Genomic DNA, 21,108 nt, shown 5'->3' on the forward strand with positions numbered 1-21,108 from the left:
TCCCTGCTAAAATGAGCATTAGCTCCTTTATTTAATTTGTTTGTTTATATTGAGGAGGGTAAACTGATTATTAGGAGTTCCTTTTACTCTGGAGGTATAAATGAATCAGCATCTAAAATATCCCGGGTTAGCATATCAGGCTTCTTGCCTTCATTGATCTCACGTGCAAGGTCAGTGATTTCATTCCTTCCTGAACTCAGGAGCATGGTGCCTTCCTCTGCTTTCTTCCTCCTTCATTCTTCCTCCTACATAATCTGCAGCACATTCCCACGCTCATCATCTTGAGTACAACAAACTACACAGATAGTAAGGAGAAAAAGGCAGTCATATACTAGAATAGTTGGTAAGTCCAGTTTTGTCCAAATCAACTAGATTTCCTCGGTTTTCAAAGATGTGGCCCTGAGTCTAGTTTATTGGAATAAAAGCTAATCCAGAACAGCCAACATTAATAAATATCTGTCTGTGGTGGGTAGAAATCTTGACTAGAAATTACAGAAATAAGCCAGACAAGTTTAAATGCCATAGGAAGAACAAATAATAGAATTGGGGATTTTAGAAGAAAGAAGCTCACCTCTGTTTGGGAATCAGGAAAGCCTTCATGGAGAGAGAACAGTTTGGAAATGGACTTTGAAAGGTGGGTATATTTTCAGTTGTGGAGAGAGAAAAGATGGTGTCTGCTTTGCACAGGAGAAAAAACACCTGGCATAATCAGCTATGGAATTTATTCAGTTGTAGGGAGTCGTCTGGTTGAGCTGGGAATAGGATCGATGAATTGTGGAGTATGAGGCCAGAGGGTTATATTGTGGGAAGGTCTTAGAAGATGGTTTGAAGGATTTGGGAGGTATTAGGGAAGTAATGCAAGGCTTTGACTGCAGGAATGACATAATTAGTTCTGCTAAATTAACCTAGCAATGGTGTGAGAGTGGGTTGGCTCAGAGAATTGGGGAATGAGAAGGTTTGGGAATTTCACTAACAGATGTCAGGAGTACACTCTGTGGTTCAAGTCTGTTTGTTTCTACTTCTGTGGCAAGTCAGACTTTGAGAGCAGTGAATAATCGAACTTCATTCTACTTCTCTACATTTGCAGTGTCTGTTGATCTTTCAAAAGCCAGCTCCTAACCCTCTCTGCACTTTCAGACCATTAGCAATGTGTCTTCTTCTCCCGTTGCACTTATTTTGTGGTATGCATTTTTTCTTCTTCCTGGTCAATGACCTCCTTGAGGACAAGGCCCACCTCTTCTCCAAAGTTGTGTTTGTTGTATTGACCAGCACAGTGTCTGGCTTATAGTATACTCTAAATGATTCAAGGTATGAACCAAGTGAAGGGCAAAGCTGAACCCAGCATGTGGCAGACTGGCATTTGTCCATATCTTTAATAATTACCTAGTTGTGTCTTTTCTCTTTGGGATCGTATATGGTAATTCCTAATCCACTTGGGGGATAGATTCCTGAGTACCATGGTTGGTAAAATCAAGGTCCCATGAGTGGGTTATATTTAAGATTGGGATTAGTTAGGAGAAAACCACAAAACGGCATCAAATGTCTGTATTTAAATCACAGGAAATAAAAGTTCCAGAATGCATCAGCTTCCAAAGCAAAGCATATTCATCATTGTTTAAAATCTGCTCTGATAACTCTACTAAATCACCGTCTACAAGTCACTTTATATTTTTTTCAGGAAGCATTGACACTGCACACAACTTATTTATGCAGAATGTACCCCCTTTTAAAACATTTTTTAAAGATTTTATTTATTTGAAAGAGAGCGAGAGAGAAGGCAGGAGAAGAGGGGAGGGGCAGAGGGAGAAGCAGGCTCCCCGCTAAGCAAGCAGCCCCACACGGGGCTCAGTCCCAGGACACCTGGACCATGACCCGAGCCGAAGGCAGATGCTTAACTGACTGAGCCACCCACCCAGGCGCCCTGAAACAACCCTTTATGACTTGAAATTCGATCTTTTGCACTTGCCCTTCCTTATTTTATTTTCCCACCAGGATTAATCTTACTGGTACCATGTTACAGCTCAGGGTTAAGTCAGGTAACCTTGATTTTGAATCCCTTGTCTGTCGTTGTCTTCTTGGGAGAGGGAGCAAGTCACCTTGCCAGTGCAGTCAGGTGAGTAGAGATTTGCTGTCCAGGTCTGGGCTGTTAAGAGAAGAACAGACAAATCACAGCAAAGACTGTTAGCTCAAAGTGCCCCTGATGTGACAGCTTGCATGATAGCATGGGAGACATGGTCTTACAACATGAACTCTACATGCTGCTACTCCAGACATGTTTGCTGCCGTTACTTAGAAGCTGTAGGAGGGGTCCACTTCCAGATTGCCTCTACGTGTTTTTTTGGGTTTTTTAAAATATTTTATTTATTTATTTGACAGAGAGAGAGACAGCCAGCGAGTGAGGGAACACAAGCAGGCGGAGTGGGAGAGGAAGAAGCAGGCTCATAGCAGAGGAGCCTGATGTGGGGCTCGATCCCACAACTCCGGGATCACGCCCTGAGCCGAAGGCAGACGCTTAACCACTGTGCCACCCAGGCGCCCCAACTTTTTTTTTTAAACCTGAGATATGGTTGACATAGTTTCAGGTGTGCGTGATAATGATCTCATGTGCATACAGTAGGTACATATTGTGAAATGATCACCATACTAAGTCTGGTTAACATCTGTCACATACAGAGCTACAGTTTCTTTTCTCTGGTGATGAGAACTTTTAAGGTCTCCTCTCTTAGCAGCTTTTAAATGTACAGTATTATTAACTGTAGTCAGTATGGCCTAAATTACATTGCCGGGACTTACTTATTTTGTAACTGAAAGTTTTCACCCCTTTTGAACCCCCTTCACACATTTCACCTACCCCCAGATTGCCTCTACTTTTTACTTTGTTCTCTCAGCATCTAAGACTCCCCTTTGTAATGTGTCACTTGTCCCTCCTCACATAGCAAAAGTTGTCCTCGGGTCATTGCTGCACCATGTGTGCATGATAGAGCTAGAGGGATTTATTTTCACCATCCTAGAGAGCAGGTACTGTCTCTTACATCTTTCTCTCTTTATCTCTTGTAAGGTTGCCACCTAGGTTCTCAGTGACTACTTGGGAATTAAAACCAGATCCCTTCTTTCCTTGAGGTCCAATTATAAACTCCCCATGTTCAGGGATTAGTCATGATCTTTCATTTAGTCTACTACCACAGTACTATGATCAGATGCTCAGGAGACTGTAGTGAAGGTTGGACTACCCCAGTAATCAGCTGTTAAAATCAGATATGGGTAGGTGAACAGGTCTCATTTCCCCGGACAGGTGAAGAAACTGCAGTCTATCCTAAAACCCATGATGCTTCGGCGGCTGAAAGATGATGTGGAAAAGAACCTTGCTCCCAAACAAGAGACGATCATTGAAGTAGAGCTGACCAATATCCAGAAAAAGTACTACCGTGCCATTCTGGAGAAGAACTTTTCCTTCCTGACCAAGGGCGCAAATCAGCACAACATGCCCAATCTCATCAATACCATGATGGAGCTGAGAAAGTGCTGTAACCATCCCTACCTGATCAATGGTGAGTTGGGGAAGCAGGGAGCAACTCAGGCCTGCCGTGGGCCTCTGCCAAAAGCTAATGATAACCAACAGTCCTATGTATTGAGTTCCATTAAATGGTAGGATGTATGTGTGCTCACCTTTTTCTGATGTATGAAACTGAGGCTCAGAGAGGTTGGTGGATCTGGGTAAGCCATCTAGTAGTGAGTGCACAGAGCTAAATTGTCTGCCACCTCTCTGCCATCAGAAGACGGACAGCACTCATCAGTGTGCTGCCCTTTATTTACCTGCAGTCTGGCCCACATCATACCCTTGGGAACGGGGTTGTATTACTTAGCTGAGTAAATGATCATGATGCAGTCCTCAGGTAAATTAACAGTTAACCGTACTAACCAGAGAACGTGGCAGAAGCGTTTTTTACAATAAAACTTCTGATAAAATTTTAAATCAAAAGGTAGCTAGTTTTTACGTTGTCAAGAGGTGTGTCTTTGTCACCTTCCTGTGGAGGTTTCTTTACTCTAATGAGGCAGCTTGTATCTAAAGTTCTTTCTCGCTTGGGGAGGTTTCCCGGGAAAGCAGAGCAACTGTGTTCTCTGCACAGTGGCCCTGCCGCTGCTGCAGAGCCCCCTGCTGATGGCACAGACCGGGTGTGCACACACAGCATCACCTCCTGGACTGTTGGTCGGATCTAGGGATTCACTTCATTTTTTTTAAGGATCTGTAGAGCAGAGAGCAGCTTTTACCCTCAGAGTTTGTTCAAGGAATAGTCTTGTTCCATTTCTTTTCAGGGGCAGAGGAGAAAATTCTGGAAGATTTCCGAAAAACCCACAGCCCTGATGCCCCTGACTTTCAGCTGCAGGCCATGATTCAAGCAGCGGGGAAGCTGGTGCTGATTGATAAACTGCTCCCTAAGCTGATTGCAGGTGGTCACAAAGTACTCATCTTCTCCCAGATGGTGCGCTGTCTCGATATCCTGGAAGATTACCTCATCCAGAGAAGGTGAGAACTTGTCTCAGAGCTGCGCGTCAGATGCTGCAGGCCGTCCTTTTGGGGGCATCTTTTTGATTCATCTAAAAATCATGCTTCAACAACAACAAAGCATTCAAACACGGAGAAAAGTAATCTCCCCCCAAAGACTGATTGAAATTCAGAGTTAAATCCTGTGACCAAGTAGGCCCAATCTGAACTGCCTAAAGTGAATTTCACAGGCTATGATGTGGAGCCCTTGCTTTGCTTAAAAAGGAAATTCTACATGTTTACTTATATTCTCTTTAGTTGTAAGAAACAGAATTCAGAACACCAGAGAAGGTTAATATTTGCATTTGCTTTTTTTTTCTTCTTCTTCTTTTTTTTTCCCCTTAATAATGATGAGAGAAATACATCCTGGAAAGCATCACTATATCCAGTCGCTTAAAGAGTATAAGCTGACAGCTTACAAAAAAAGAATTGGGGATACTTTGTCCTTCCTCAGCAAACCCTCTAAGGTTTTATGATACACTGGCGATGGCATTCCATTCTGTTTTCTTATTCCTACTCCTAGAATTCCTAGAGCCTAAGTTCCATCACTCGCACAGGCGACAAGTCTGTGGTATCATGTTACATGGGTTGTTTGGATTCTGTGTGTGGGCACTGCATTTGTTACTTTATGCAGTGGACCTTATGTTTCCAGTCACTGGGATACATCAATGATCCAAAGATGATAAATGGGTTTTTAAGAATTTATGCAATGGTAAAAGACTTTTCAAGGTCATAGAAACTATTAGTGTAGGCACTGCTAATTTTAAAGGAAAGCTTTGGTTCCATAAAGTAATCACAGCGAATCACAGTTGTCTCAAATAGTCTGATCCTTGAAAATTTTGTTTGCTATTGTAACATGTAATTTATACAAGGAATATTGAAGGAAGTGACAGATTCAACTATGGAATATGCTGACATTTAATGTTGCATAAATAATTCTCCAAAATCAAATTAGACAAAGATTTTCTCAGAGTCCTATATGGAGGTCTTTAGGTAGAGAATTCTTGAGACTTATATTATTTTTTTCTTTGAGGAAGGTATAATGAGTGAATCAAAACTAGTTAAAGCAGTTTCATATTTTATAAAGTCACTGTAGATTGGGAACTCATTGCCAGAACACTTGCTTCTTATAAATACATTATCTGACTCATCAAAATATGTACAACCACTAGTTTGCAGTTTGTTTTTGTTAAAGAACCCCCAAAATGAGTAACAATGTAATTAACAGACTCTTACTAAGTACAGATGTCTCTATTTAATTCCCTTTTATGCTATTTATCCTTAATCTATTCATTTTGCTTTCAAATTGTTTAAGTATTAAATTTCTCTTGAAAATATAGGCATATGTAACCCCACCATTGCCTCCACGCTCCCACTCATACTCGGGGGTTGTCTTTTTCATTTTGTGCATACAAACATTTAGTTTTGTTGTCCATTTGTTTATGTTCTACATTCTAAATTTGTAGTTCACCTTTTTATTTTATATCTTTTTTTTTTTTTTTTTACTCCTTTCTACAACGTAATTCTGATGATACTCCGTCTCATAGGTTGTTCCTAGTTTTTCAGAATTTTAAGGAACTCTGTAGCTATGCCTTTAGGGTTATTGTGAATGTTTCCAGTTACTTCCTTAGGATAAATTTTGATGTACAATTTTATTTATTTTTTTTTTTAAAGATTTTATTTATTTATTTGACAGAGATAGAGACAGCCAGCGAGAGAGGGGAACACAAGCAGGGGGAGTGGGAGAGGAAGAAGCAGGCTCATAGCAGAGGAGCCTGATGTGGGGCTCGATCCCGTAACGCCGGGATCACGCCCTGAGCCGAAGGCAGACGCTTAACCGCTGTGCCACCCAGGCGCCCCTGATGTACAATTTTAAAAGCACTTGATAACATACTTCCAAAACACCTTTAGAAAGATATTGTTACTTTTATGCCTTTCATCAGTGCTTCCCCCCACCCCCCCAGTACTCTGACCAGTAATGTTTTTGCCACTTAATTTTAGCTAATCCAGTGAGCCAGAATTATGGTCTCTTGTTTAAAGTTGTATTTCTGAGTAATAATGAGAGTAAATATCTTCCATATATATTAGCTGTTTCCAGTTTTTTGTGCCTGAACTGCTTATTCATTGTTCTTCCTCCATTTTCTGTTGCTCTTTGCCTTTTTATTATAAGAATGATTTGTTTACTTAAGAATATAGCATAAATACTTCCCCAGTGGTGTTTTTGACTTTTTGTTTATGGGTATGGGTTTTGTTTTTTTATCTTATTTTTAGAAGTTTCAAGTTTTATAATAGTCAAAACTCATTCTCAAAACAGCATTCAATAAACTTAAATGCTTATTTATGCTTACATTTAAGGTTAAGTGTTTAAACTAATAGGCTTAAAAAGGCTTCCCCTATTTCTCAAACACACACATAAATATTCTTAAGTATTTTCTTTACACTTTTTTTGTATGGTTTCTTCACCCCAGCTGTATCCAACAGGGCTCTTCTGGCCTTAATATCATTGTTATTTTTCTCTTTTTAATTTAGTTTTTTTCCCAGCAAAGTTATACACGCACATATTTTAAAGAGCCAAACTATTTTGTTAGACTTTCGAAAAAGTGCCTTTCAGATAGCACCCTTCCCACCCATTCCCAGTTTTCCCAGCCCCAGAAACTATTACTCTAACTCTTTCTGTGCTGTTTCTTTGGGTATTTATAGCTATACTTCAGTAACATTAGTAGCTGTCATTTCTTGATGATTTTTAGTTTTAGGTATTACCTGTTCCCACTGTGGAAGATGTCATTTGTCTTCTCTCATTGCCCCTCGTCACTGCCACATATTTACCCAAATGCTAAGCGACAGCCCAGCCATCTAGTATGCTGTTGCGATTTTTTTCCTCACGATTTTTTTTTTCTTTTTTAGTTTCAGGGAAACTAAAAATTATCTTTGTATTTGATTGCCTGTTTTTCTATTTCCTTACAATTTCAGCTCCCGAATGTACCCTGGTGGTCTCAGTCTCTCTCTTGTTATGGTCAGGTGTGTCCGCTGCATCTGCTCAGGGCCGCCTCTGGTGGGGCCGCCCATGCTGCCCTCTCCGGTCAGGCGCTCTTCTCTCCTGGTCCACGCCGCCACCTGTGCTCTTCCTGCCGTCATCACACTGACGGGTGTCTTCCCTTGCCTCTTGAATGAAATCTTGGTGGATGCCATGGACGGCTTCAGGGAGCTTCTGAGGAAGGGTGGATGATAAGTGAAGGTGGACACTCCATGGAATGTTTTCAGTCTGCTCTCATTTTTGAGTAACAGTTTGGCTGGGTTTGGGATTCTAGGTTAGAAATAACTTCCTCACAGAATTTTGAGGGTTTGGTCCACTGTCTTCTAGCTTCCATGGTTGGTGCTTAGAAGTTCAAAGCCCTTGTGCTTCCTGGTCTGTGTATGTGACATGTTTTTCGGTTCAGAAGCTTTGATTCATCCGCTTTGTCCCAGTGCCGTGGAGTTAAACACTGAACTGTCCTTTGTATGGGACCCATTGAACTGGATACTGCGCAGGTCTTTCTCATCTGAAATCTGGGTTTCTTCAGTTCTGGGGAATTTGTATTTTATGTTCCATTTAAAAACTTTTTGTTCTGTTTTCTCTTTGTGGAATTCCTGTTATTTATATGTCAGACCTTCTGGACCCGTCACCTGATTTTCTTTCCTTTCCATCTCACTGTTTTGCTACCCCTCTGATGGAATTTTTTCTTGTACTCTGTCCTCCCACTTTAACCCCTAGGTTTTCATTACGTAATTATATTTGCAGTTTCCCAGAACATTTTCTTCTCAAATTTTTCAGTTTTCGTAGCATTCAACTGGTTGTTTCACAGGTGCATTGTCTGCCTTTCTGAGATGAATCATTACAGAGGTGTTCTTTTTTTTTAATCTTCCTACAGTGTCTGTTTTCTCCAAGTCAGATTTTTTTCTTTTTCTTTGCTTGTATCCCTTTCACGTTAGAATTCTAGGTTGGCCTTTTTTCTCCTTTCAGCACTTTGAAATGTTACTCCACTGTGTTCTGGCCCCGTGGTTTCTGACAAGAAGGTCTGCAGTCAGTTATGTCCCTCTTTCCCCTGTATGTAGTGTGTTTTACTAAGATTTTATTTTAATTTTTGATTTTCAGCAGTTTGACTGTGATGTGTGGCATTCATCCTGTGCAGATTTCACTGAGCTTCTTAAATTTGTATGTGTTTATCTTTCGTCCAACTTTGAAGTGCTTGGTCAATATTCCTTCTGTTTCTTTTTTCCTTTTGCCCCATTCTTTTGTTTCTTTGTGGAATTCCAATCACCTGTATGTTTGACCTTCTCATATTGTTCCACTTTCCATTGGTTCTATTCTTTTATTTGTTTCAGTGTTTTTTCTTTCATCTTCTGTTTTATCCGTCTTCTGGCACACTGACTCTTTTCTCAGTCATTTCCACCATGCTTATTACCCTTTCCATATTTTAGAGATTGTATTCTAGTTCTAAGCTATCTATGTATTCTTACTTTTGTGTTTCTTTGCTGTGATTTCCTGTCTTCTCTTTATTTTTTTTTAAAGATTTTATTTATTTATTTGATAGAGATAGAGACAGCCAGCGAGAGAGGGAACACAAGCAGGGGGAGTGGGAGAGGAAGAAGCAGGCTTATAGCGGAGGAGCCTGATGTGGGGCTCGATCCCATAACGCTGGGATCACGCCCTGAGCCGAAGGCAGACACTTAACCACTGTGCCACCCAGGCGCCCCTCCTGTCTTTTCTTTATTACATACATTCCTTCACTGAGCATAATTATAATAGCTGCTCTAATTATAACATTTTATATGTGACACCTGTTGATTGTCTTTTCCCTTAATAATGGGTCACATTTCTCCTGTTTCTTCACACAATTTTGTTGCATAATTTTGGGGTTTCCCCTGAACATTGTATTTTGTTGTGGAGATCAGGATTCTGTTCTGTTACTGTGAAGGTGGCAAGTTTCATTTGGAGGCAGTTAACTAGGTGAGACTCAGAATGCACTTCCTGTCAGTGTCTGGTCAGCAGCACCTCCGGGCTGAGCTGAGGCTGCCTTCAGTCTCCCCAAGTATGTGTGAATTGGAGAGGTCAGGCAGTCTTCAGTAGTCTGTAGCCGGAGTTTGGGGTTCACTGTCTCCGTGTCTCTACTTTCTATGGATCCCTTCTCACCCTCTGGAAGTCCTCGTTGTCCCAGACTCCTTCCTGTGGTGCTTCTGGTCCTAAAGACAGTGTCTTCTTGTCAGATCTGTAGCTGTCCTATACTCCTGCCGCCATGATGGTGGCTTCCCCTCTGGCCAGAACTGCAAATTTCTGTTCCTCTCCAAAATCTGCCTTCTTTCTTCAACTCTCCAATGCCCTCAGATTGGTTTTTCTCTTCATTCGTGGGTTTTTTGTTTTGTTTTTTTTTTGTGTTTTGTCCATTTTGTGGTTGTTGCTTGCTAGGTTGGTGTGTGAAGACCTTCCCACTCCATACTAGAAGCAGAGCCCCTGTGACTCAAGTCAGAGGCTTTCCTCCTGTGTGTGAACATTATCCATTGAGCTGGGGAACGTCCTGTGTCTATATTTCAGGGTGTCTCTCTTCCTCTCTTGTGCCTAGGGGGTGGGAACTTGATTGTACTGGGAATCGATTGTGGAGAAGGGCTGGAGGGAAATAATTGTGGTTCATATCTCCTGGGGTAGAGCACAGTGCAGGTCTTCTCTTTTACCCTCTTCAAGGCTGGGGCGGGTGATCTATAGGCTGATACTTTCCCAGATAGCCAACCCATTCCTCTGTTTTAGACTCTTCGCATCCCCATTTTCAGGGTTACCTGGTGCCACCAATGCCTCATCCCTTTGGATATTCTGCAGTATTCTTTCTTTCTTTTTCGTTCTCTTCTTTTCTCTTTTCTTTCTTTTTTTAAAGTGGGCTCCGTGTGAGCCCCACACAGGGCTTGAACTCACGACCCTGAGATCAAGAGTCAGATGCTTAACCGACTGAGCCAGCCAAGCATCCCTTGAGTTAGGTTATTTCTCACCTGAGAGTCTTTAACTGGATTTTTTTGATTTTTTTTTTTTAATTTTACATTTGAATCTTTAGTCTTTCTGTCATTTTGGTAAATGGCATATAATGGTGATCTAATTTATTTCCAAATGTGTCTTATTTTTTGTTTATTAAATAGTACATCTTTTCCTCCATTCAAATAAAACACTGTCCATAAAATATACTTATTATCTATGCTGGTATGTGTTTACCTTTCGTATTCTTTTGATCAGTATTTCTATTCCTTTGCTCATGTATTATTGTGGATAAACTTCAGGATTGTTCTTTTTTAATCTGTCCCTGACTACAGAAAAAATATATATACATATAAGTGTATGTGTATACACACCTATGCATATTTGTGTTTATACATATATATCCATTTGTTGGGATTTTGATTGGCTTTTACACATTTAGTAGGACAGGATTGATATCTTTGTAAAACTGGAGAACCTGATATCCACTGCACGTATTCAGGTCTTTTATATACACTGTTGATTCAGTAAATATTTATGAAGTACCTGCCTTGTGCTAGAACGTTGTAGGTGTTAGGGACATGGTGAACCAACCAACATGGCACCTGGAGTCATGTTGCCGAGTCCTGCGTATGTCTGACCCTGAGCTTAATCCTAAGTATTCTGTATGTGTATGGCTATTGTGAATGGGATTTTATTTGTTTAATTCTTTACGTTTTCCAGCTAGTTATTGCTGAGATGAGAAAGCTTTTCATTTCCCTTCAGGCCTTCTGAGGTCAGCATTTCCTGTTGTGCCAAAAACACGCCACCGCCCCCCTCCCCAAAACAAAGCACACAGGTTTTCCAGACTGCCACCTGCTTCTTGTTGAAATTTGACAGTGACTGAGAATTACAGTTTGATGAGCCACATAAACTCCTAGGGACTTTGTTCAAAATATAGTTGACGTAGAGGGTTAATTGCTGCACTGATGTGTGGTGTGGAAAATTTTTTGATGTCTGATTTCTCCATTCAGACTTACTAGTCCTCAAGATTTTCTTTGTTCTCAAGCCTCGTTGCCTCTCCAGCTGTCAGTTTGGTTTTGTTCCCGTTTAATTTCATGCCATATTCTCATACAGGGGTGAGGGAATAGCCAAGGGATCTGGCTCAGAAGGGAGGGGGTGAGGAACAGTTTAAAAGAACTCACATAATGGGATGGATTTTTAGTTTTGTGTTCTTTGAGAGCACTCCCTCAAAACTGAACAATAGAAGTGAGAATTAATGTTCCAGTCATCCTGCACAATTTCTAAAACTGTTATTATATCATAGCTGGCAAAATACTACGATTGAATGGGAATTTTTTCCATGGGTGACAGTTGAGCTCTAGCATCTCTATTTATTGATCTCTCCTCCTCCTTAAAGCTGTGTGGATTCCCTGCCTCCCTCAATCCATGGGCATCCAGCTCGTCTCTGATGGCTGGGGTGTCCTCTGTGCCTTCAGCGTTAATTGTTCACATATGTGGCGATGGGGGTGTTGGCAGCTCCTGTTTAATTTAATCTCTACCTTGTCCCCTGACTCCAAATCCTGTGCTTCCTCCATCCCCTCACCCACATGTCCAGACTTCTGAGTACCCAGTACAGATCTCAGTGCACTGGTTTACCAAAACCATGTCAGTGCCTAGAGTTCCTTCCAGCTTCCACTAGAGTTATCAGCTTCCTAAATTTACCGGTGTCTCTTATTTATCTTTAATTTTCTCTTTAAAGTTTTTAGGGCAGTCTTTTCATCCTCCTGCATTGAAGTGTAGGCTGCAATGTGTAGGCCATACAGCAAACTGGTTAAGAATCTGGACTTTGAGTCAAGTGGGTCTCAGTTCAACTCACCTGCTCAGTGACTGAGCAAGTTAGTTTTCTTGTGGGGGTTTGTTTTTGTTTTTGAAGTTTCCTCAAATGTACAATGGGGATGACAATAAAACCAGCCCTTAGGATTATCATGAGACATAACTGTGATGGTGCATATCAAGTGTGTATCACAGCGCCTGGCCCAGAGCTTGGTGCCAAAGAGCTTGCTGCTAATATTACTGCTGTGGCTATTATTAGTGATAATGACCATTATATCTAACTGCCTTCTGGTTTTATAGAATCCAGACATACAGCCCTTCACTTTCATCTTAGGACAGAAGCTCATCCTAGTCCGCCTTTCTGAGTCACCACTTCCTACTTTATTTGCTACTGTAGTCCCACATATTATGCTTAAGTTTCTTACATTAAAAAAGAACACCTGTAATTCCAGGTGTTGATGCATTGTAGCTTTGTAAAAGGAAGACAGTGTTTTCAGACTTGGTTTTTTGCTTTGTATGTGTCTCTTTTGAGCCTAAGTTGATCTGGTTTCTCTACATGTTACTTCCTTGGATGGTTTCTTTACGTGGATTTTCCTTTTCTTCAAGGAAGTCAGGATTATATTGCCACACTCCGTTTTCTAGAGCCATTCCCACACAGAGTCATCTACCCCTAGAGTGTCTATCCTTATTCTCTAACCAGTTATTCATCTGAAGTTTTAAAGATCTGATTTCCCAAACTGTGGGCTACTGATAAGGTTTTTGTCAGGATCCATGTTCTTGGCTGTTGTTGGGTCCAGGACAACTTGGTCCTTTAGTCACAAGGTTCCTTTTAATTCTACTTGACCAGCCAGTTCCTGCTTGGTGAATAGAATTGGGCCCAGGGTAACATCCCCTTGTGAATTTATTCATTGTTAGGGTAAATAAGAAAAGAGTAAGATGTCAGCAGCTGTCCACATTGCTACCCTATGTTAATTCTGTATTAACCACATGATTCCATCATAAAGATACCTTCTGTGTACTTTAATTGAATGGACAGATAGTAACATGCTCCCACAGCAGTTTTAATTTTATTTTCCTTCCTTTTACCCTCTCCCCCACTGTGCTTTTCGCCCTTGTTTCCACACAGGTATGTGCCTTCTTACGATAGCTTCACTTCCCCATTTTATTTCCCTCTAAAAAGTCCTCAGTTGTTGTCCCCCTGCCCCCGACACAGCTCAGAAACCTTCCTGTGGTTTCTGTGCGTGGTGGTGTGCTGCCGGGGAGAGCTGATAGGCTGGAAATGACCAGCACAGGCACACAAGGACTGCCTGTTGGTACGATCTCCTTACCGTTTTCAGGTTCCCCAGAGCAGCTGCACACTGATTTGAACCTTGATTCCTCATTAAGAGCACTACTTTGTAGATGTTTGAGGCCCTTGCTTTTCCTGGTCTTATGATTAGGTTCAGTGCAAGTAAAAACGGGGAAATACTGGAGAATAAGTTGCTCAGGCTGTGGGGGTTGATATTTTATGTTTACAATTCTGGTCCTTAGTTTGTGGCTGATATTTTTGTTTTGGTTTGGTTTTTGCTTGCTTGTTTTGGGGGGGTACGTTTTGCAGTGCAGTCTTAGGCATCTGCCCTGCTGCCTATGTGGACGGGAGGGACTCCTCACAGACTGCTCTCGGTTGGTCCAGATTTAGAAGTGAGGGATGTAAGACCGCGGGTCAACAGCTTCCTGCGTTGTTTGCTGCTCTCCATTGAAGTATGATTAACACCTGGGCTTTCGTTCGTTTGGGTCCCCTCAGATACACCTATGAGCGAATTGATGGGCGAGTACGGGGAAACCTGCGCCAGGCAGCCATCGACCGGTTCTGTAAGCCAGACTCAGACCGCTTTGTCTTTCTTCTGTGCACCAGAGCGGGAGGCCTGGGCATCAATCTCACAGCCGCCGATACCTGCATCATATTTGATTCAGACTGGAACCCACAAAATGACTTGCAGGTAACCACTAGGATGATTGCTGTTTGCCTTAGCTGCCCCTGCGTCTGAGAACATCACGGAGGGGCCCGGCTTGCTGTAGGGCGTCTGCCCTGCTTATGCTGAGCTGTCAGCTGGAGGGGCAGGCTTAGGGCCTCGGGCAGGAGTCAACTGAATGAAAAGTCAATGTCGGCCTTTCCCACTAATCAGGGACTGGTTCTTTTTGCTTTAAACCGAATGGTTTTCACAGTGGTGGCCTCCAAATATAGTCTAGAAGTATTGTTCATTTTTGTTATCCGACATAAAGAAAAATATTAAGCTTTACTAGTTCTCTAGTTTTTGATAATACAGAGTGATTCAGGCATTTTCACTCGTTGGTTTCTTAGATGGTCATATGTCATGTATAGTAAAGGAGACAGATAACCCAAAATTCCATTGTGTGGCCAAGGGGACAGGCACCCTCCCCCTAGTTCATTTGCTCTCAATGCTGCATATTCGAGTTTGTATGTGTCCAATCGAGTGAATTTGCTGACTTTTTTTTTTTAGTTTTAGCCAAATTAAATAATTGGTGGCTTGCAAACATTATTTAAAGATTGGAGTTAATACAGTTTTAAGATTAAGCATAAACAAACAAGAAAATGACAGAGCTAACAGTTCCATCTACCCTCCTTCAAAATAAAAACAATGGCACTCTGGCCACTTTGGACAGTATGTCAGCCGAAAAGATTCTGACTTGTCAAGAATACCATTTCTAGATTTACATCCAGTTTTATGAACGATAAACTTCACCCTAAGTATATATTGTATCGTGGGATATTTGCCAATACCAGGATTTTGAGTATGTAGTGGGGAGGGTGCTGGGTAGCTCAAAACCTTTTTCATGATACAGGTGATTGATAAAAGAAGTTTAGAGGCTGCTGTGTCACAAACCTGAAGGAGGTCCCCTTAGGGAACCCTGCAAGGGACGGCAAGCCGGGATGGGAGCTCAGCTGTGGGCATTTGAGCTGCTGCCTGACCCACCACTTCACACAGTCATTCTGCTTTGCCTTTTTCATTTAATGAGTTTCCAAATAAGATTTTGTTTGAAGAAAGCAGTCCGCTAGTTGGAAAAATAGCCCTCTTTAAATTATTAAATTGGTGGCAATTGGCCAAAATTCAGGGGGAAAAATCATTTGTAAAACCAACTGCGTGGCGCTGTGTTCAACGTCCAGCTTCAGAGAAAATCAGTGGACATGACTAGTTCCCCATCAGGCCTCTCTCCTGGTGAAGGGATATTTGGGTCAAAGGTGAGTTACTAAGATATAATGAATAACCACTTTTTAAAAGAATAATGTGCTTGACACTGGCATGAAAATAAGCAAAGACTAGGGGCGCCTGGGTGGCTCAATCATTAAGCGTCTGCCTTTGGCTCGGGGCATGATCCCAGCGTTATGGGATCGAGCCATCAGGCTCCTCTGCTGGAGCCTGCTTCTTCCTCTCCCACTCCCCCTGCTTGTGTTCCCCCTCTGTCAAATAAATAAATAAAATCTTTAAACAAAGAAAATAAGCAAAGACTAATATTTGATTAAGTAACTAGCAAGAATGTCATTAGGATAGTGATACAATCAGGTGGTGGGAAGCTGGCCCCTGTTCGGTGGCTAGTCGGCTTGAAGCAGTTTTATTGGAATACAGCCACACCCATCCGTAGACATACCATCTCCGGTGCTGTCATGTTACCGTGGCAGAGTCGAGTATCACAACAGAGCCCATAGCCCACAGCATCTAAAATAATTACTATCATAGCAGAAGTTTGCTGACCCCGATACAGATGATCCCTTAAGTCCTTGATAACTGTGAAGTTCTGTGCTCCTTTGCAGTGCTTACCTGACTATGAGCCTTGGTACCTGGGAGAATGATGGTATAAGAAGCCAAAATTAGGTGGCCAGTTTGAGCCCATGGATGGCGAGGCATGTCTGGAGGAATTTCCAGGAGGGAAATTGGAAGCATGAGGCTGGCATTTGGAGGCAGGTCATGGTCAAGACAAGGATTTGGGGATCACCATGCTTCTAGGTGAAATCCTGGACATGACCAATTGCGAATAGGTGCCGATACCAAGAGATGGAACTAGCAAGAATGAGAGTGGTGGAGCCTGGTGGGGAAGGTGAAGTCATCTGAGGTGATTGATTTGTATGCATAGCAGCCAGAGAGGGTGGGTGGGGCTGTCCGGAATTGGGGTCTGGTGAGAAGGGAGAAGCTTTGGAAAAGCTGTTTTTAATGTCCACTGCTGGGGAGCTGGCCAGAGGTGAATGAAAAGAATAGCAGCAAAGTCAAAGGGAAATTGGACCATGTGAAGCTTTTAGTCTGCTGAATCAGTTTGTGAACTTGCTGTAATACTCAGGCTCAGTGGAGAAACAAGGACCAGCAGCACTCCGGGCCATCCAGGGTGGGAACCTGAACCAGGAATGTGGCAGAAGGTAAATGAGTGAGGGCCGCAGCAGCAGTGGCAGTCCCAGGTCCAAGTAAGAGTGAAAATTCTTTAACTCGTGGGCCCTCAGATTGGCCACTGTGTCTTCTAGATCAGTTGTTTTTGTTGTTGTTGTTGTTGTTGTTGTTATTTTTATGTAAAAGTTTTGTAGCTTAGAGGGAACTGTCCTTTATTTTTTGAAATGTCAGCCAGACTGGGTAGAAAGGAAAGAAGAGTAGTGTTAGGGCAAGGAAATCAGATCAGTGCAGTGTTATTGGGGAGTGGGATTGGTGGGCTGTAAGAAGACGTGACAGAGAAAGGAAAGTGTAGTTCTGAGTGGCCCACAGAGATGGAGCAAGGTTGTGTACTTGCTTGGTGTGGGGAGGAGCGTGAGGGCTGCATGCTGCCCACGGAACAGTGCACACTCGGTACAGAAGCTCTCCCTGCCGCATGACCCATGCTGTGTGCTGTAAATACAATGTGGGGGAGAGTCTGGACACTGGGACCCTGAGACCATCGTGTGGTTCCCAGGACTACATCTAAGTTCAGCTGTGAATATCGGTGAAATGCATTCCTAACCCTAACAGTAGAAAACTTAACCAGAATGTTCCCTGGTACTATCCTTGCTAGTTACATCATGTTAACTTACACATACTCGTTCACACATATGTATGTAATCTAATATTTTTTGTAAAATGAGTGAAAGCTTTCAATCATCTGTAGTTCTTTATGCTTATTGAAGAATCACAATTCCTGCTCCGATAGAACATGATTGTATTTCTTTTGGAAGATGGCCTTGGCACAAAACATTTATCTGTGTGTGGATTGAGATGTGTTCTGCCTGATGTAAATATCAGGGCCACAGAAAACAGAATCTCATTATGGACAGGGTCTTACGCCCTATCCTAGTGGGATTTCAGCGTGGCTTCAGAGGTCTGAGTTAAGATGGTAGAAAATGTGAGTGTTCCCTCTGGTCTCAAACAGTCTGGAAAGATCTGGTGCAATCCATGGTTATCCCCAGGCAGGCCAGCATGGGAAAGCAGTGCCAATGCTGGGAAGCTGTTTCTTGACTGATTGAAGACAGACCCTCTCAGAGCCTTGAAAGTGAAGCCAACCTGATTAGGGGAGGCTGGGCTCAGCTAAGTAGGCTTGAGTCCCTAAGGCAGGGACAAACCAGCTTCCATAGTTGGAGAACATAGCTCCTTCTCTGAGAAGTCGGCTGAAAGTCAGAGTGCACTATTATTTTTCTGGTGCTTTTTCATCATCATTATATTACTGTTGTTATTATTATTATTGATTAAACACTCATTCATCGTTTTCTTCTGATCATGTGGCTGGGATTTTCTATGCTTTGGGGATAGAATTGGGCTTAGGAATCACTAGAGATGTTTTTTTAAATCTAGGTCTTTATAAAACAAATGACATGAGGTGTCATATGCTGTTTTCCTTGGTCTTGTTAGAGCCTGAGGACTCCAGCAAATTCTATCCCTCTCCCATGTCTGATCTGAACCAATTAAGAAATAGACACAGAAGTACAATGGAGGATCAAACGATGAGCATTAGGGGCGTCTGGGTGGCTCAGTCGGTTAAGCGTCTGACTCTTGATTTCGGTTCAGGTCGTGAACTTAGGGTAGTGAGATCGATCGATCGAGCCCTGCATCGGGCTCCATGCTCAGTGCAGAGTCTGCGTGAGATTCCTCTCCCTCCTCCTCTCTCTCTCTAAAATAAATTAAATAAATAAATAAATAAATAAATAAATAAAATCTTTTTTTTTTTTAAAAAAGACAAGCTTTAATAAATTGTGAAGGTGGATTAGATGATACAGCTTAACCTATAGCCAAAATTAGGCTCCCTCAGACTCCTGTACTTACACACCCTCATCCCAAGGTTGACCTTACCCACAGAGAACTGCTGACACTCTGCGGAGCAGAGGCCGCCCCAGCAGGGCTGCCAGTAATAGAAGAGACTCTGTGCTCCTGAACAGAGGAGGGGAAGGGGCGAGTCTACAGGAGCTCAGGTTAGGTTTCACTGATCAGACAGTCTCCTCCATTTGGAATACGGACGAAGAGAAGGAGGGTAGAGAGCAGACACTCCCTCTGGAAGCACGAGGATGGGGAGCTAGGACTCTTGCTCTAGTCTCTACTCTGTGAGCCTGGCAGCACTTCCCTCCCAAAGCTCCCTTGTTCCTGCTTCCAGAACAGTGAGGTTCATTAGGATCCAGGGTAGGAACCAGGCACTACTTAGGGATAGAGAATAAAGTGGCACCAAAGGACTGCACCTGTCTCGGAGGCAAACCAACTCAAGGTCCCTTGAACAGGCACAGCTTACCTAGAGGTATCAGGTAAATGCCACATCCTCTCTCAGAACCTTGAATGTGTCTGTGTTAGCTTCAGTGTGTATAAGAAAATCGAGAGTGTAAAGCCACCCTTTCTTACCTTCATTCGGGAGGCGCAGCTGTGGGCCCCAGTCCTGCTACATCAGGTTTCCCGGAGCACCGAGGGTAAGAAATGGCAAAGGGTGTTGTCAGTAGCCTGAGAATGGAAATGAGCAGTGAAAACTGTGCTTCTTTTCTTCTGGTTTGCAGGAAGCCAGCTGTGCTGCTAGCCCTGAGGGCAGAAACAGGTAGCAGAGTACCACGCGTCCCCTCACAGAGGCCACCAGCGCCTTGCTTTCTCATTGCCCTGTGACACCTCAGATGCTCCCCGGGGAGCCTTTTGCTCTTTCTGGCCAGAGTTTCTGAGGGTCAGACAGGGCTAGGGGTCTCCGCGGTAAGGCCTCACGGTTCCTTGTCCCTCCTGTTGATAAGGTCGCTGGAGGGAGGGTTCAGAAAGCATGGGAGCAGGGCTGCTGGCAGAGGGCATAGCCACAGGGGAATGCGACAGCTGCTGCACGTCTACAGCATTTGGGAAGGGTGAGGGAACCCAGCCTGAGGAGCCGGAGCCCTTTCCATGGTCCATTCCCAGGGGCCTGACGCACTGCTCCAAGAAAGGAGAGGTGGTGGTCCCCTTGGCTTCTTCCTGCACTGCCACGCATTGCTGGCACCAACTCTGTTAACAATATGTAGGCCCAGACCTCGGAGGGTAGACTCCACTGGCTTTACTTTTCTTTGCTGGAAGAAAGTTGGAAATTTGTGAATGTTCCGTTACATGGTCTATTCACTCAGTATTCACTGAACACTGGGACATGCCAGAAGCTGTTCAAAGGGCTGGAGACACAGCAGTCAGCAAGACCGGTGGTCCGTGCTCTCATAGAGCTTGCATTTTAGTGGGCTGACAAGGAAAACTGAATGAGGTAGTTGCAGATCACATCCTAGTTCCAAAGAAGTTAAACAAACTCAGAGGATAAGAATGGTGGCTGTTGGTGCCCTGTCCTAGAGTGTGGTCTAAGAAGGCTTCTTGAAGAAGGTGATACCACCTAAGTGAGGGGCAGGATCTCAAATCTGAGATCAGAAGGAAGAATGTTCCAGACAAGAGAACACGAGGTGGGAGTGAGCATAGGTGGCGCCCCCAAGGCAGGTGGAATGGGTCCCTACTGTACAGCATCAGCCGCAAGTAAAGTGAGTCCGGTTTTTGAGTACACTCCTGCTTCTCCTTCCAGTGTCCTCTCCTTTTCACTCTCCACTTCTTTTTTCACTGCCCCAAAGCACCCTTTTTCCATGCTACTAACTCTTCTCTCCTTCCTGTACTCAGCCAGCTCTTGATTGACTTACTGACACATTTCTTGAGCCCTAGAAAGCAGGCCAGGCCCTGGGGAGACAAGAGTACTCAGGACTTTGGTTTGGGTAATAAGTTCAGTCACACGGTAGAAAGAGAGTATGCAGGTATCTGTGCTATTTCCCAAAAATGTTTACATTTTGAGAGGGGATGAGACCTTTCCCAAAGGAACATATTTGGAGCCCAGAAACTTCCTATTCCAAAGCAGGGCTGCAAAGGAGATGGTTACAGGAGGGCAGCGTCCAGCATATCCTGATTCCTACTGCAGGGAGAGCCCGTGAGTCCTCTTTTGCACAAGTAGTTGGCCGGTGGATGCAGACTTTTAGAGTGCCAGAAGGGATGTAAAATTGCTGGACTTGAAATAAAATATTTGGGCAAGGAAAGTGGGTTGGGAAGCTATACCAGCACACTAGATGGGGTCGGGCTCAAGTACGACCAGAGGCAGTTGTTTCTGTCTTCTCTGAGATGCCGATTTTCACTGAGGACCAAGTAGCATTGTAAAGCATTAAAGAAAACGTACTTTTAAAATGTAGGTAATGATTTGAAAAAGTAGGTAAGGGTCAAGAGAGGAGTCAACATTTTGCTTGGTTCTTTGTACCAGCTATTTAATTTTTACGTGTTTGTAAAGATGTGGTACAAGGTTG

General features: G+C 43.1%; 1 protein-coding gene across 3 annotated transcripts in view; it reads left to right on the forward strand.

The window, feature by feature from the left end:
• Positions 1–21,108, forward strand: part of CHD6 (chromodomain helicase DNA binding protein 6) — a 176,700-nt gene that overhangs the window by 90,287 nt on the left and 65,305 nt on the right. For all 3 annotated transcript variants that reach the window (XM_034641310.1, XM_034641311.1, XM_034641312.1), the window contains exons 16-18: positions 3,293–3,548; positions 4,315–4,525; positions 14,137–14,332. In XM_034641310.1, the coding sequence (XP_034497201.1) occupies positions 3,293–3,548; positions 4,315–4,525; positions 14,137–14,332 (663 nt within the window). The remainder of the gene's footprint in view (positions 1–3,292; positions 3,549–4,314; positions 4,526–14,136; positions 14,333–21,108) is intronic.

The sequence above is a fragment of the Ailuropoda melanoleuca genome, chromosome 13 (assembly GCF_002007445.2).
Source record: "Ailuropoda melanoleuca isolate Jingjing chromosome 13, ASM200744v2, whole genome shotgun sequence".
NCBI lineage: Eukaryota > Metazoa > Chordata > Mammalia > Carnivora > Ursidae > Ailuropoda > Ailuropoda melanoleuca.